The following is an 18,557-nucleotide window of genomic DNA, read 5'->3' as shown; positions in this document are numbered from 1 at the left end:
TAGCACAGATATTTATGGACTCGATCTGGAAATGAGCAAAGTTAAGCCTTCTGTTGTTTCAAACACCGTAGATTCAACAAAACTATTGGGACAAAACTGGAAAACAGTGAATGTACAAACACAAAAACCTGCTTCAAGGCAGATGCCAGCGGTAAATCATGGAATCTGATTCTCTACGTTACTCAAGGATAAATGGGGTCCTGTGTTACAGTGACTTTAGATCATGGGTTCTCAAACCTGATTTTGAAGGACTCAAAAATCAGGAATTTGCTGATTTTGTTCCAGCTGAGCTTTCAGTCACAGAGGCAAACTGGTCCTTTCAATTGAAGGACACATCCTTCTAACCTGCTCCTGCACAAAGTCTTTGGTTTTAAATCTACTCCGCTACAGGTGTGCAACTGCAAAGGCACTTAGCAAACAGAATGTCAAGCAGTGCAGTGGTTAACATTGCTGCCTTGCAGTGCTGGGGCTCTGGATTCAATTCCAGATCTGGGGTGTTATCTGCATGTTGCGTGTATTAGCGTGGGTTTCCCCTGGGTGTTCCAGATTCCTCTCACAACCAAAAGACATGCTGTTAAGTTAATTGGTTTCTGGGAAAATTGGCCCTGGTGTGAGTTTCTGTGTTGGCTTGTGTGCTGTGCCCTGGGATGGACTGGTGTCCTGGCCAGGATGTACACTGCCTTGTGTCCATTGCCTGCTGGGATAGGCTTTGGCTCCCCTGGAAGAAGCAGTAAGAAAATGTATGGATTTCAAGCAATTCTCTCCTCTACATGCTTTTCAGGTGGGTTGTGTCTTATTTGCGACTAAACAACTCTCAGTTAGGTGACCATTTAATGACATCTATACGTATGTCAGAAAGACACTGCATGAGACATCCCCACCAAAAAGAAATGACTTTGTAGTCCAGATGTCCAGTTACTTCCATGTCACACACCTAAATGAATGTACAGTATGAGTGAATCTCAGAAACTGGTCCATAATTTGATATTAATTAACAAACCTATCCAACTTTTTAAAAAGAACAGCCATGGATCATTTAGCTCAGTAATTTAGAACTTGAAAACAAAAAGCAGAAGATACAATGTTCCCCAAGGCCAGGGCTGAGTACTGCTGTTTTCGTTTATCATATGCAAAAGATCGCTAGTGAGATAAAGGGATTGCTCTTATTCTTCTGTTTATTTTATTAATCTATCATCTTTTTAATGGTATTTTTCTACTGCATATCTCTCTAAAATTATTATGCTTTAAAAGCAAATTAAAGTGTATTATTTAAGGGAATTACATGATACCCAAATCAATGGCATTATTTTAGTCACCAGGAACTAACTGTGCAAGGGGAAAGGATAGTTACTTAGACTTATTCAACACCATGTCAAAAACAAATCACCAACACATGGCCTAATAAGTAGTGCTTAAAATAAAGTGTTACAATGTTCTTATTTATTTTTTCTCAGCCATGTAGTATATCATCCTTTAAGAGCTAGTGAGTGCTAAATGATAGGCTAATATATCCCTAATCATTGCACATGAGAGTTCACGATTTGTTAAGAGCCAAGAAGTCAGAATAAATGCCAAACACATGCCTTCAACATGCCTAAGAGGTGATACTTACAATAAAGTGTCACACCAGAGAAAACTGATAAAACTGGCCTCGCTTACCCTCCTTGGCATAGTACAGGATCTCCACCTTCCTCTCCTCAGAGCCCAGCAGGGCCTGTGCCAGCTGAGCCAGGGCGCTCTTCATGGTGCCGGGCCCCACCAGGAACTGGCAGGTGCAGGGCTGCTGCATGATCTCTGCCCGAGAGAAGCCAAACATCTGGCAGAAGCCCTCGTTGCAGTAGATGATGGCGCAGTTCTTCATCTGGGCGTTCGCGATGAGGAACTTGCGGTCTGGAGAAGGACATGGAGAAGGCCGTGAGAGGGAGAGAGACAGCCTCGCTGAGCTGCCAGCCTCTTTTCACCCCGCACACCTGGGAGGGCAGCGCAACTCACTTCAAGCACCACATATAATACTACAATATCCTTCTAGATAATCAAATTGTATATAAAATGTAACACAGTACTAAATTACTGAAATGCTGTACTAAATTTTAAATAGTCTGATACCAAACTACATTGTTTTTCTGCAGTTCTGTGCTAAATCATTCTCATTTATAGTAGCTGTAATATAACTATAAACATATTAATGTTGTGGGGCTTTACATGAACATTGGAAATGATTCAACTATTAAACTTAGTGACTTGACTACCAAAGAGATGTCCAGTCCTGACCTCAGAATGCTGAGAGCTTTCAGACTCTTATACAAACTTATCTCTTCTTGACTTAAACTGAAAGCAATCCGTTGCTTATACTGTATATTAAATATTTGCTCCACATCTTTATAAGCTAATGATTCAATGGGGATCAGCTCTCCAGGGTATAACATATCCAAACCCACCAGGCACCTGATGGACATGACCCAGAAATATAAACAGATATCCAGGCAAATCCAATATAGCACAGACTAAATAAACATTAAACCAAAAAAAATTACTCTCAATGTTTACTAAAACGGCACCACTGTGGAACCACAAGATGATGATAGATAGCTTCCAAATAAATAGTTTCAAGTGCCATGGACGGGTGTCATATTTTTATCCCTTCAATGGTGTTGAGGTACACTTCTCTTTTAGACACATCACGTATGTCTATACTTGCCAGGATAGGCCACAGCTACCCCTTCCCCCTTGGAAGAAACAGGTAGAAAAAGGGGGGATGGATGGAAGTATGTTTCTTGACAAACCTTTGCTTACAGATGGAAAAAGTGCTGTCAGCAACAAGAAGTAACCAGGGTATCGATCTGTTCAAATTTTAATATGTCCCGCGAGCGTCACTGTGTGCTCAAGTGATGACTGGATTATCTCCTGGACAGTCTACAGTGCAATACTCCAGTTCGCCCAAGCACCGGGGGATTACTGGAGAAGGAAAATAACGTTTTACAAGAGTGGAAGATTGCAGTGTCCTTGGGTGCACATGAAGGCTCATCTTGGCATCCTGCAGCCCTGCAGGAGCAGGGATCAAGCACTGAGCCCCGTGTCACACACAGAGCACAAGCGGCACAGCAACCGAGTTCATTAATGCCGTTGCTAGGCAGCGCAGACACCGTTCCCGTCGCGCGAAGCGGAGCTGAAGCGACAGGATGGATTTTGTTTTCAGAAGGTTTCGGAGCTACTGGGCTCGTAGCTCATTAAACACTAGGTCAAGAGGTCAGCCCTGTCAGAGCACACCGGCTTTTATTGCGGAAGACCCCGAACTGAGCACGGAAATATTATTTTTTTATCAGGGACGGATGAATAATTCTGTAAACCGTAGAGTATAAAGCCTTTTGACCTGCATCTCTCCTGAGGTCTTAATGAGGTATCTACAAAATCCCTGTGAATTCATAATCATAAAATACCAACTACCCTGTAATTTCAGAAGCAAACCTCCTTTTAAACTGAGACGAGGCATTGCTCCCCACTCTGACCTCGGAGAAACCCAGACTCTTATGCATTAATATAAACAGAGCACAGTGGCTCTGGCACCTGTCCTGAAAAGGATGCCAGAAAAAATACTCAGCAGAGACTGATGTCCATCCTGAAGGTTTGGCAGGGATGATGAGCATTTTTACCAAACCATATAATGTCTTCTTCAGCATCTCATCCAAAGGGCACCTCCTATAGCACAGCTTGCCCAGACACCATACTGGGGAGTTGGTTTGGAAACTCTGGCAAAGAGGGAACAGCGCCACCTACTGGTCCACCAACACTAATCACAACAATAACCAGGCTGTCCGAGGTCCCCCATTCCATCACTAGTATGATCCCATTACAATATTTTAAAATAATTTTTAAATTGGGATTTCCTTTTCTTTTTAGCAATCATTTCTGTTTACTACCAAGTTACAAGTTGATGAGAACACACGACATCGTGTTTCAAACACCAGATCTACAGCTCCAATGGCAGCAATGAGTCACACGGGTACACGTACTGAGGCAAGCAGCAAAAACTCTGGAAGAGTATGAATCCTAATGGGGTAGCCCAGATTAAAATCTGACCTTTGAACTCCGGGGCTTTGACTCTGAATACCTTTAACAGTGCAGTCCCTCAGTTAAAAAAAAAGCCTTTAAAACAAGTCTTGCTTTTTGCTCTAGTTGAAAACAAAGGAGGAACAGGGATGTGATGCATTTGCATTAAGAGACTTGCATAAATCCACACAGCTCATAGGCAGAACTGAGATTTCTGTCTCCCTCTATAAAACAACAAAGTGGAACTTACTGCTGTAAAATGCATCACAGTAATGCTCGTCTCACGCATGTTTAAAATAAAGGGAAAAACATTTCATAGCAAGAAAAGAAGGAGCCACAGCAGATACCCACATTCACTGTGTTCCAGAAGTCAGTAATTAACCGTTCACAATAACACCATGAAACAACCGTGACTACGTGGGTTTTAAAAAGATCTTAATTGATTCTCATGTGTTTTTTTTTATTTCTTCACTGGAATACTAGAAGCAAAATCCTTCACACCAATTGCCACCCACAGGCATTCTGCAATGTCTACAATGAAAACAAAAACTGGCAGCTTTAATGCGGATATAGAACAGCCCAGTATATTCGGAGTTCAGTCAGCTGTTTGAATACAATACATTAAAATGATTAATGCTACTTACTACCTGCTGTGTTGTTTTAGCACCAAATTAAAGTGATCTGAGTTACGATGATATTTAAAAAAAAACTATTAGGCTATTGCCAACCTGAAATATTCAATATTTTCTACATTACAGTGTACTGTAGAATGATTTACCCATTAGAATAATATATACTGTAGTATGAATGAAAAATTACTTTAAACAGCAAATAACATTTTCAAGGATGCTTTATAAGTGTAATGTAAAGGGTTTATAAAAGGAAGTTATCATGATCTCCTAATGATTTACATAAACTTAGATTATGGATGACAACTTTAAACTATTTGTAAATTATGTGTTCATGTGATTATGTGTTTGTCAAATTTAGAAGCAAAAGACATTTCTTTTTCCTGAAAAGACAAAATGTATTATAGAATGTGACACTGAAATAGAGGGATGTATGCAGGATGTGATACAAATGTAACCAAATTTTCAGGTCAATGTGAAATTTCTCTCCCATTGCCCACTCATACATTTGAACAACCGGTTTCAAAATGAATAAATCAATGCTTGTTTCAGTTAACCAGGTGAAATTTTGTAAGCCATTCATCATAATGGTTTACTTACTGAATGAGAAAAATACTCAGAAAAAAATAAATCCATGTTTTTCTAATTTTTAATGCCTACAGTAGCTGCATGTTGACTTCATGTTCATATACTTACTTTTTTCCGACAGAGTGAATCTCTAAATTGTCTTCGGAAAAAGGTCTTTTACCTATTTGAATCTTTTCCTCCTAGGAGCTTGAAAAACGGAAATATGAAGAGTATAGTTGTTTATTTAAAGAAAAAAAACAATTTTCAAAAGCAATTAGAATGCAAGCTCTAATTGCTTCATCCTGAGCTGCAACAGAGCATGCAGACACTATTTTTAACTACCTTTGACTGTAATTAGCATGCCTGTTCTCAGGAAGATGGGAGTGGTACTGTAAGCAAAGAGAGAGAACCTACTGCTGAAACTAGCTGAGGATAAAGGATAATCATGAATATCATTTGAAAGAGTTACTCGGTAAACTGAAAACAACTGAAGGCTGTCTTTAAAACCTATTGGTTTTCCTGTTGATCTTTGCCGAAATGGGCAATCAGGAGTGAGACAGAACGGCGGCCCAGTGGGCTCTCACAGTGCTGGGCCCCTGGGTTCCCTTCCAGGCTAGGGGTGCTATCTGTGTGGAGTTCCTATTTTATATATATTTTCTTGTGATCGCGTACGTTTCCTCCTGGTGCTCTGGTTTCCTCCCATCATCCAAAATCATACTGATAGGTTAACTGGCTTCTGGGAAAACTGTCCCTGGTGTGTGTGTGTGCGTGCGTGCGTGCGTGCGTGCGTGTGTGCGTGTGTGCGTGTGTCCGTGTGCGCCCTGCAATAGACTGGCGTCCCATCCAGGGTGTATCCTGCCTTAGGCTCCTTGCTTGCCAGGATAGGCTCCAGCTCCCACATGTTCTAGATTTGGATTAAATGCTTAGAAAATAGATGGATGGAATTAAGAATATTGCAATGAACACTATGATGCTTATAGCCACACTATTAAATTCATAGACTAGACCATTTTAATTATTTAGGCCAAAATAACTTATTGACCTATCTCTTTTGCCAACAAGACAATGAGAGAAAACTAACTTCAGTTTGCATGTCTTCCTTCAATGCAGGAAACACTGCGTGCAAACTGACTGGTTCACTGCTCCAACAGGTGCATGGGTTTGTGGTACACAGTTGCAGATTAAAAGCCCCCATTATTCTTTTTATTATTTCTATGGTTTTATTAATGCTTAGTTTAACAATGTATGTGTCTTCAGAATCCATATCTCTGTGTTACTAAAGTATACAGTGTGGTGTGGGCAGTAACGAAAACACGAAAGATCACAAACAAGAGAAGCCAGTTGATCCATGCCGCCCAGCTACTCCTAATTTCATTATCCTAAACCTCTCATGCCATGTGTTTTTTTCATTTTTAGGCTTACAGCAGCAGTGTCATGCAATAAGGATTTGAGTACATCAGCTGCAGCAGTCCAAGTGTCCACTTCAACAGATCCCAATGTCTAAAAAAAATAATCTGCTACATAGACTTTAGCAAATTGGGATGTTTTGAAAATGGCTGGAAAACATACAAGAGAGTTGTACTTTCATGTAGGCTGAGGGGTCACGTGACCTCTGTGAAGAAAAATGTGATGAATGTTCTTTATTACCTGTTACTGTATGTTAATTGAACTGCAGAATAAAGTGACCTGAGTAATGATGATCTGTTTTTAATCAGATATTAGGCTATTTTCAAACCAAAATAAAAATATTCAATACTTTTATTATAATGCAGTTTGGACTATCCCGTGAAAGCACATGATGGAATAAATAAAAAATAAAATTCAAAAACAAATAGCATTTCCAAGGTCTATTTATCACTGTACCATAAAGCTTCAACCATTCACTCTAATATTAAATACCTTTACAGAACTTACTTGCTGCAGTCCCATAATGATTTAATATGATTTGATAATTTTCCATTAAGTAGTAAGTAGCATTAATCATTTTAATGCACTGTGTATTCTTCACAGAGAGCACTTGACCCCTCAAAGAGGGGCTTCCCACTAGTGCTCTTGTTAATTGATAACTCTGATCTTGACCTGTCGCGGTGTTAGAAACGGATTTGGTTGGCTGGTCTTAACTGAAGCTAAAAAGCTGTTGGCAGTGTGTTGGGAGACGCTGTATTCTCAGCTCTGGCATAATTGGATCCTGGCCTTTCTTGATATCACTCACGTAGAGCTTTCTCCTGCTAGGTTCAGTGACAACTGCAGGAGGGGATGTTGGACACTTGGACTGGTGTGGTTACGAAAGCCAGTTTTTTCTATTGCAAAATCTAAAGGCAGTAATGGTGATATGGGCCCATTAATTCCATACCCTGATAGAGCAACAAAGCTATCAGAAATAGTAGATGACGTAGGACCTGGGTGACATACAGTATATACACCATAGACTAGAGCAATGCTCAGTATTTAAGATCGCAATAAAGGCAGAAATAACAGACTGATAGACAATTTGAGCTAGTGCCTCTAAATGCAAGTAAAGCAACAGGTGAAAGTGAGCATCTCTGATGACATGTTTTTGATACTATGAAATGCTCTACCATGCTTCACAATTTGTAAGAATTACAATGGTGAGTCAGGATAGTTTTGAGAATCATTTAATGGACAGAGATCAGGAGTAATGGAACAGTTAAAGTGTGAAAAATGAAAAGAACCTCTGGAACAGGCTCACTTGTTTTTATACATGATGTAACTATTGATAAGAGCAGCACAGTGAATTCTGATGTTTATAAAGTGATTTTATCTGTTTATTTATTGGCCAACATGCAGTACAATTTTCAAACTCCCTATTAAGGCATACATTCTTTATATTTCTATGGTTTTGTTAATGCTTAGTTTAACAATGCATGTGTCTTTAGAATCCATATCATTGTGTTTTTAAAGTATGCAGTGCTATGCAGGCAGTTTAGAAAACATGAAAGATCACAAACAAAAGTCGATCCATGCTGCCCAGCTACTTACAGAGAGTAGCCCATGACATCCAACCATAGAGTTCATCAGCAGAAAACATGAGATTTAAGTAGTACATTTAAATCAGAAAATCAGAACAAGCCAATAACATGCAAAAACTCAAAGTGGATCAGATTATTACAAAAAGGATTTGCTGATTTAATTGGGTTGCATTTAATGCTGAAAAGGGGATAACAATTTGCTGCCCTAATATGTCAGAGGGTATTGTACTGGACCTTTTAATAATTTTAAAAACACTCAAATGTATCAAATAAGACTCTATCATAGCAAAATATATTGTTTCTCTTTCCGACATATCTAAACACCTAGCACACATGGAAGGAGAATTTTAGCCCACATTAATTACAGAAAAAAATATTAGTTATAGGTATCAAACTTCTAGAGATGTGAAGCGGCCGTATGATGTTGTAAACAAGCAGGCTTGTGAATACATCTCTTTTAATCCATTAGTGATATCGCTCTCAACTTTGAGACAGTTTTGCCAACAACTGCAATTTACTTGTTATACAGATTACATTGGAATATTACTGTACTTATTCGCTCATACAATACATTAGTCATTACAGTGACTAGTGAGCAGGAAGGGCAGCATCACGTCACAATGCTCACGAACTGTTGCAAACTCTCGCTCTCACCCATGGTGAGATCAGTGGTTTGCAGCAACATGGCCATACAGTACTTTCACAAAGTTCACGATTTTGTGCTTAATTCTGAATTTGTAACATTTTCCAATACCATCAATTAATTTAGTTACCGACTTTTAATAATCAGTCCGAGATATTTGGCACTGCAGTTCCCATTTAAAGCCTTGTGAGAAATAGAAACACTATCAGAAATAATGGAAAGCTGTCACGTGTGGTTCTGAAAGAAACTCTAAACACAGGAAAAAAACACGTCACAGAGGTTTCAGGTTCAAATAAAATGTACCTACGTTTATTATGAAAAGGCTGAGCTGATGCTCCCCTGGGCGATCAGAAGCCAGACCCAACAAAGGAATTCGGCCCACAACACACACACTCAGATAAGGAAGACAGATTTATACAAATCTAAATTTATCCACTAGCACAGTCACAACAAAGACATGATACAAATAATATTAGTCGTTTTTAACAAAAGTTTTGTTGTGCCATCCAGTCTGACACGAAGAGACCCTTCAGATTTAATTAACTCCACTGCTTTCGAAGCAAAACACCAGCATGAAAGACAATATGCAGTGCAGGACGCCACAGGAGAGACTGGATTCCAGCCTGTGATTTTCTCACTCCTGCAAAGGCCCGTTTGAAACCAGCTCCATGTTAACTCCTTTGTTCTGGGCTAAAAGGATTCACATTCCTTCATTTGCCTCCTTTGAAAGCAGGAATTATTCTGCACACACTTGCGCATAATGTCTCTAGAGCAGCAATATTGCCCTTTATTCCTCTTGTGCCAAGATGACCAAATTCATGCAAAGTGTTCCTAATAATGACTAAACACTGTACAAAGTGTAAAACTGCACTGTACGGTTTTTACATGAATTCTTCATGTTTAAATTCTTCAAGACAGAGGTTGTAAAAAGGAGACCTATCCCCGAATGTACCGAGAAATCCAAATGGTTTAACACTCATATACAGATTTTAAAAACATGTAAACTCCAGCACTGATAAGTCACTTCTCAGAGTTGTTGGAAATAATGCATTGGGAATTCTGTCTAGGCTATGTAGTGTTTAGATTTGAAATCACTGTGGCCAGAGTCATACAGATAGTTTGTGAGCAGGCCAGGATATCCTCCTGATCCTAGCTTTAAGCAATTAAAGCACACATCAGCTCTACTGTTATGAAAAGCTAATTCTATTGGTTTTAATTAGGTAGTAGTTCTTGGTTAGACAGGAGAGGAATCAGGATTCCCAATGGAAGCTTAGAAGAATGAGCCATCACCAGCTCACTCCTTGGCTCAAGGAGACATATTGTAGAACACAATGCATTAGTCTACAGCACTGTGGTTGTTGGCATGTAATCTCTTCTCAGATTCTTCATGCACTCATACTTATTCTATTGTATTTACCTGCTGACAAGCCACTCCCAGAACCAACAAACATGTCATGCGTCTGGCTTGAACCATTGCCCTAATGAAAACGTTTTGATTGACCTAGACGTGGTCCAAGGTCTTTCACTATTGCAATGACTAAAAAAATATATAAATATAAAGTTATTGGAACAGATCAGTGAAACCATAATTTGGAAAATTCAGATGGCACAGGGTGCTGACAGAATATTCTGCAGGACAAAAGGTAACACAGCTGAGACAAATGATCCAAAATGCTTTAGCAGATGAAAGAGTATAGGAATGCTTTGCACATCCTCTTGTTTTCAGTTTTAATTTGTTGGTCTTAACTGCAAAGCTGTTTATAATTAAGATAGCAATTTGCACTTTTGATTACTTTATTGAAATAACCTGTCAGCCAACACACAGGAATAGCAATGCACTCTGCCCAATCATTTTTCATTCCTCCACTAAACCCAATTTTGACAATTAAATAATAGCCCAGTAAGAAAATTCAAGGAGGATAATTAAAAAAACATTTGCTAATATGAATTTAGAAGCATCTAAATGGTGCGCTTTGTGACCTACCACCTCAGTAAAACAGGGATGGGCAGTCCTGGTCCTTGAGGAGTCTGATGGTTTTCATTCCAGCTCATCTCTTGGCAAGATCAGTCAGCTAATTACTGGTTTAATGAGAACCACTTAACAACTTCTCACGGGTCTTCAGGTGATGAGCACCATGATTGTCCACCCCATCCCTAATCTAAAGGTCTGCTATAGCAGCGGCCACCAATTGGATTAACTACTAAACAAGGCATATTAAATTAAACTACTTAGATGGAAGCTATTTGTGTAATGATACTAAAAGGATATTGCATACTGTATGTGTGCACTGTGACTACATAAATCCACTTACACCCCTTTTAACCTGCATTTCAGATCATCTCTTGCTCTTCATGACTTCGTAATAGTCAAGTTATGTATTTCACAATTGGTGATGACACAGCCCTCCAATAAACACAATACCCTCACTTTCTCATGCTCTAAAACATGGCTTGTGCAGGGAAGCAGATCAGATGCCCAGTGTATAGCATGAGGATCCATTACAGGCTTTCAATTATATGGGCTCTTATTCTATACTGATTATGTAGAATATTCATTAATATTATGTCAGTATTTTTAACTCTTCTTAAATGCACTTACACAAATTAATTCAAAGTGCAGTCATTTTAGGAAAACTTGTATGAAATGAATGTGTTTAGAAAGTCTTCAGCATGCCAGTGGCTGAAAGGGTGACACCTGGAATAGGGCCGAGGTGTCCAGCCCCTGTGTAAGGTGAACAAAGGGACTGGATCAGCAACAGTGCACTGCACTGGGGGAGGGTAGCAGTGCAGGGCTTACAGGGGACATCACCATGGTGATATTTATAGTGATGTGCTAATGAGTGATTGGTAGAAGAGAGGAGCAGTCTTCAACCTGAACTTTCATTATGAACTCCATTATGCTTACATGCTAGTGTATGCTTTTATAGAGGTTTCAATTAAGTAATTTGTTTTAGACATAACATGTATTAGCAATAGCTCAGGAAGCTTTAAAATGCACATTGTGATTGTTCATTTTTCGTGCACAAATATTTTCGATTCCTGCAGCATCCATTTCAACAGCTTGTGCCAAGTTTGCTTTCAGGTTCTGCACCACTGAAACCAGCAGTCCTTCTGTAGTGCCCATGGTAACTGGATTTTTAAACTTTTCAGATCTTCAGCGGGCTCTGTAATTCCCATCTACCAGACCAGACTAGACTAGACTGTGCGGATATGTATTTCACTGCACTGCATGTGAGATTTGTCTTTAAGGTACTTAAAAGTCACAGAGATTCATGAATTTCTAAACAGGGAAAATGGCCATTTCACCCAAGCATGGCAAAAGTGTCCTGCATAATGACATGAAATGACAGAACTTTCAAATGCCAGTTTATACAGATGAGCTGAAAAAGACACCCAGCATTTACTGACCTAATTGTACAAACTCCACACTTGTCGGAGAAGGTCCATGCTTATGATACAATAAATTAAATGATATGTACTCTTGTGAAGACTTTGTACAAGAATAAGGAAGACCTAAAATGGATCAAATTTACATTGCAGTGTAGGAGACCTGATTCTGTTAGTCTTTCATGCACATTTTGCCTAATCATTACAAAAACATCAAATGTTACTGAATCTACAGTGCCCAATTAAAGAGGTTATTTGTACCTTTAAACATAAACCTAAGGATGGATTTATACTCATAATGCTCATTTGCAATTACAGTAGCTTTAGCCGGCACTATAGGGGAGCTGGGTTCAGATTTCAGTCTTGATGGCCACAGGGTCTTAAGGTGGCTGATGAGCTGTATGAGAGCCTGGAGACACAGTTGTCATGCAGCTAAAGCTGCATTGCAAGCTGCATTACATTGATCTAAAAATTGTTTGATAATAAGGCCCACACAAAATGTAGAAGTTTCCAGCAAATAAGGAAAAAAGCTTATGATAAACATGAATCTTGAAAAACAAGAAGCACTACACGACCGCAAGAACAGTGTAACTCATTTGTGTGCAACGTCTAATCGTTCAGTAACGTGAAGGCAGACACAACTGACAGGTGTCTCTGGTTAGCTGAGAATAGCCAAGTTGCAGTATTTTATTTTTCATCACAAGAATGTAAGCGTACATTACTGTTCTGATTTCCACCCCAGGTGACAAAGCACCATGACAAAACGCTTAGGCAGTGGTAAAGGACTCAAACAATGGTAGGAATTTCATATACTGTATGTTACACTATTAGTAATTATTGCAGCACCAGTATTTTTAGATTCAGGTGTTCATGCTGAAGTGCTGCATCTTTCTTAATAAATGTTTTGTTGCAGATCTTGCCGAGGTCCAGCAATATATTCTTGCGGAACTATAGCGCTGCAGGTCTGATATACTGCATGATGCACTATATTTGGGAGGTGGGGTGGTCTTGTAATTGTAAACAGAGCAGATTTTCACTCAATCCCATTGTCGAAACCTCACTGCGTGAGTGTTATGAAATGTGTACGAATTGTGTATGTTTAAAAGCATAACAATTATGCTAATAATGTAGCAATAACAGCACGTGCTGGCATGTAGCAGGATACTTATGGAAAAGCAGGACAGTACCATACAAACCGCAAGTTATCTGCAGTTGTCAAACGCCATGCGTTAATAATATGAAAAGGGTACATACTGTAGATAATATCGTACTTTTTTTAATAACCATTTGCCTGGTTTGAGTGCGGATGGATGGTTGAAAGACTATAGCTATACCAGGTGTAGCGTACATCCTGTTCCAGTTTATCAAGTGATTTCTTTTTTTTTTAAAAAAAGCAACTGTTGATTTTAACAGCACCTGGGCATTACAACGAAGGGCATCACCCACAGGCACGAACAGTGATAAAAGAACGCAGTGAAAACTCGAAATAAAGAAAAAAAAAGTCCTTACTTACTTTGCCCTTCGAATTTCCTGATGATGGTGTCCAGGTATGTGTTCTGGGGCGCTACATGGCCCCTTCTCACTGGCATTTTGAACAGCAACGGGTTCCTCTACCCCTAGCATTAACCTTTCGCCGCGTCTCAGGGATACCGCAGTGTCCGAAGATTGTAGCGGACGAGGGAGAAGCGCAACTGGGGTTTGCAGCGGCCGCAAAGAACGGAGAAGCAGCTGAGCGCCTTGTTGCCTAGGCGATGGTAAAACGCCGTTTCCACTCGCGAAGCCGGAGCCGATTGCGCGCAGCCAGCACCTACTTGATAGCTTTTAAAGCATAAAACAAAGAGAGAGACTTGGCGATGGGAGATGCGGGAGAAGATTCATAAATGTAAAAAAAAAAAAGAAAACGCCAACTCCGTGTTCTTGGAGGCGCGGGCCCACTTCATGGTAGTGAGCAATGGGACGGGCCATCAAAAAGAAGCTCTTATTTGCTGAATCACAGCTCCCCTCAGTTTTACTGTGTGGGGCAGAAGGAGGTTGTCAACGCTGGCAGCTGCCAGGGCTGACAGTGTGCAGAACTATTATCCAGTCTCTTTCCCTGCTCCCTCCACAGAGCGCACGGCAAAGTGGGCGCTGCTGCAAATACGCACGTTTTCAAGGGTGTTTGCGCACTTATTTGGGGAGCAACGGGTCTGATTTCGTCTGATACGCTCGCCTCTTGCCACATAAAAGCGTATCAAGCGGTGTGCATTGTTTTATTAAGTGCTTCGACAACAAACAAGGCACTGAATTTGTTGACCCTAGGCAGCTTTGGCCGTGCCAGGCTATTGAGTATTATGACAGTTTCCATGACATCGCTTCAACTTTTTTTCCCCCCACTGTGTGAGCTCCTGATGATTATTTTTGTCTTATCTGCTAGTGCTGAAGAGCTCGCCTCCCAGTATTTCAAAGTGTTCTCAAGGGACTGTTCTGCCTGTGACTATTTAACTTGGGGTTATGAAACTAGAAATCCAATCAAAGTGAAATTTAGATGTATATAGCACAGTCATTAAGATCAACATTCACTTGATAGGTAAAAAGATAAGGTAAATGGAGTTGGGGTTGCCAGCAGGGCAAGAAATTCCTAATAAAAGGTTATTTTAAGTACAGTCCTTCCATTTTTTTCCAGGCTCACAATCCCTTTTATCAACACCCCTTACTTAAGGTTTCCTTTGTACCCTATGGTAAAAGCACTGTGAAATCAAGATAAAAACAAAACAAAAATAAAGCAAATTATAGTAAATCGTGGTACTGTGGGTAGCTATTGAAAATTAAATATGTGATGTAAGCATGGAGATGTTGAAAATGCAGTCAGATTTACTAGGTTAAGCATGCAAAAGGGTCACCGAATCCTCAGATTTCAACTAGGTGAAATCTGACTCACGGTCGTTAGCCGAGATAAATTGACTGCTGTGATGCAACGTATTTTCCGAGATGTTAATGACCACACTGTAGCATGAACCCATGCAGCTTCAACCCGCCTGCCCACAGCAGGTTTCATGTGTAAGAACATAAAGACATCAGTTTCCAGGTTTCTGATTTGTGATGGGGTAGTGGCTCAGTTTCACTTTCACTGATCTTTATTACAGTCAGGTGGCACGGTGGTGCAGTGGTTACCATTACTGCTTCACAGTGCTCGGGACCTTGCTTCCTGGGGTGCTGTCTGTGTAGATTATGGGTGTGTTCATTAAGCTTCCCTCCAGGTGCTCCAGTTTCCACTCACAGTCCAAAGACAGTGCCATGTTAACTGGCTTGTGGAGTGTCTGTGTGGAACAAAGCTATGATTCTACAACATCTCCATTAAACTTTTTAGATTAGGTCCAGAACTGGCTAACCTCATTTTAAGAGACATTTTAGTTATGTGTAACTTTAGGATAAACCATCAAAGTAGTACATTGAATCAAACCAGGGCCTGAGAGCAGTCTGATAGCTGCCGTGCTTTCACAGTTCTGGGCATTTTCAAAGAGCTGATCTCTACATGTAGCGGATCATCTCCCTCCACATCTTTGGCATTAACAGCTTCACTCCCGCGCATGTAATGAGAAGAGAAAAGAGTTTCTTTTCTGACAGAAGGCTGTCACGCAGGGCTGACATACACCATGTTCAGATGAACGTGATCTTTACAAAAGGTCTCAGAAGTTGGGTGTGACAGGAATGCGCTGTCTTTGGTTGGCACAGCTTCAGCTGTCAGAGCTGTAATCCCTCTCCTGCTTGTCTTCATCTCCACAGCTCAAGTCCCTGATAAAACTCAAAGAGGCCGCTCCTATCATCCCAGTGTCAGTGTGGGTTGCTTTCCCAACCCATACCACGTCCATGTCTCGTGCTCTCGTTCATCCTAGGAAGTAAAGTAATGCTTTATGGAGAAAAGGCATTTTGTTTTTACAAAAGGAGGTTTTCCTATTACTCTCCCTTTGAAACACCACAAAACAAGATTGGCAATTGGTAAATTAAGATGGATCATTACTATAAAACTGCGTTTCCACACTGTAGATTCAAATCCAAACCGTGACCACACACTTTTGTTTACACTGTATACAGAGGCACTGAGCTCCATATTCAGTTCAGAGGCCTCTTTTCTCTTTTATGAAGACTGTAGTTTTCACACCCAAAATGGAGTCATCAAATGATTTTTTCTCATCTCATTTTACACCAATGGATCCTAGAATGTACATGCAAATTGGAGATGGTCAGAAATGTTCTTTTTATCTTTTGGCAAGCCACAAGCTCCACAGGGCCTTGCAGAAGAATTGGTACCATTTATAGGAGCAGCATGGCTCTACAAGCTTGCAGGTACTCCAGAAGATGCAGGAGACACTGCTCTACAGAGCAAATCCCAGCCCTAACCCTGGTGGCACTCTGCCATCATAAACTGCCATCTGGAGATTCACCTAATAGTGTTGTCCAGGGTCAATCTTGTGAGATCCAGGCCTTAGAGCCTAATCCAGTCTCAGGGCACCTGATTTCAGTGGTTTATCCATCAGGGAGCCCCATGCAATTGTTTCTAATTGTACATCTCAGTTTCACTACAGGAGCTGTAAACCAAGGAATCCAATAATGGTTTCAAAACCCATAGGGACCCCAACAGCAGTGAGTCAACTGTGAGCATTCCAATGAACAATCACAATTAAAGGTCTTTAGAAACTAAATTATTCCTAGTCCCTCAGGGATTCATTTTTATTTGATGGAAGAAATACCTGGAAACCAAGCGCTGACCCACACCCCTTAATATCTAATGCAGATCTTGGGGAAGTAGACTAAATGTTTTATAGAACATTGCGCTACCTCACTCATGGTGACTAGGGTTTAACCACAGGTAATTAATTTGATCATGTACAGAAGAAGGGCATACTGTATATTGATATGGTTTGAGTAGCTTCATTACATCAGATTTAACAGGTCCTCAAGAAGGCCATTGTCCTGGCCTCTCTCCAGTGTAGCTGGAGAACATTAACAAATCTTTAGTTCTGTCTGAAGCATTCTTGTAATATAAACATTTTAAGTTCAAGAAAGGCCAAACTTGTAAAATTGCAAACACCCGGTTATTGAAACTTTAGTCCCAAATCAAGGCAGTTGTGCAGCCCGGTACTTGGCAGAAGGTAAATGATAATTTCTTACCCTGTCTGACATTTTAAGAGCTGAAAAGTGGACCAAGTACTAACAAGTTCAACACAAAAGAAAAACAGAAGACAGAAAAACAGAATTAAAGGTCTTAGAGAAGCAGGACTGAGAAATCTTGCACCATTCCACCCGTTCTGGTTTCATTGCACACCCCAGTTGTCCTGTAAAACAAAGCCTGAGATAAACAGTATGAAGTCTAACTGCAAATTTCTTTTCCAGCGACACCTCAGAGAACATGATAATTCTTCACCAAACAAAGAACTTTACATTTTCACAGGACCACATTTCCAATTTGCTTCAACAGATGGGTGAGACGTGTTTCATTATATACAGAGTGGGCTAGTTTCTCTCCAACAGCATCATCCGTGTCCTTCCTCGGGATTTAAAGGCCACGTGCATGAAAGGAAGAAAACAGAAAGCACACAGGAGGCAGAGGTCACAGCAGGAAGAGGAATATGGGAATTATATCATAGTTTGGTGTGCAAATCACTTTCTGCAGAGAAAATGTGCCTACGATGATGTGCAAACCAAAACTGAGATTTGACCTAGCACATAGCCTGTCCTTCAAACATGAAAGGGTGCAGTTTGATCGAATTTCTGAATTTTCTTTCTATTATTCAGCATTTTCCACTTGGCTAAAGCCTTCACGTTGCTTTGTGGGAGAGGTTATACTGAGACAGGTTTTAAAAACATCTATAAAACTCCCCCATTGTCACATTAATCATATACTGTATATTGGCAAGAGGAATATTTTTTTATTTAAATATTGATCTATTTTGCATCTGAGCAATAACATAAAAGTTTTAAGAGTCGATTAACCAATAGACTGTGACACCTAGGGAAAGTAATACATTAGAATTTACAACTCTTCTTCTTACAAAGTGTTACTGTATATTGTAGAGAAGCCCAGCACCTCTAAAATAAATTCAAGGTAGGGTGTTGTCCTACCTTATGCCTTGTGCTTCTGGGATGGCATTCAGGTTCATGTCATTCTTAACCAGGAATAACTAATCTAACCATAAATGGTTTGATAGGTTATTAACTAGAATTTAATATGTACATGCATGGTTGACCAAAATGTCAAATGAAGCTCCGTTTTAATACAGTTCCATGAAACAAATATTTGATTAGAGAGTCAAAAGT

General features: G+C 40.1%; 1 protein-coding gene across 1 annotated transcript in view; it reads right to left on the bottom strand.

Moving 5' to 3' along the window:
• kcnh6a (potassium voltage-gated channel, subfamily H (eag-related), member 6a) overlaps positions 1–14,541 on the bottom strand; it is a 76,716-nt gene extending 62,175 nt beyond the window's left edge. Inside the window, exons 1-2 of the mRNA XM_015361911.2 lie at positions 13,777–14,541; positions 1,660–1,890 (exon numbers count right to left, since the gene is read on the bottom strand). Coding sequence (XP_015217397.2) covers positions 1,660–1,890; positions 13,777–13,852 — 307 coding nt within the window. The 5' untranslated portion in view covers positions 13,853–14,541. The remainder of the gene's footprint in view (positions 1–1,659; positions 1,891–13,776) is intronic.
• Positions 14,542–18,557: the final 4,016 nt, after the last annotated feature.

Source organism: Lepisosteus oculatus, chromosome 28 (genome assembly GCF_040954835.1).
Source record: "Lepisosteus oculatus isolate fLepOcu1 chromosome 28, fLepOcu1.hap2, whole genome shotgun sequence".
Taxonomy (NCBI): domain Eukaryota; kingdom Metazoa; phylum Chordata; class Actinopteri; order Semionotiformes; family Lepisosteidae; genus Lepisosteus; species Lepisosteus oculatus.
This window is presented reverse-complemented; position numbering and strand designations above follow the sequence as displayed.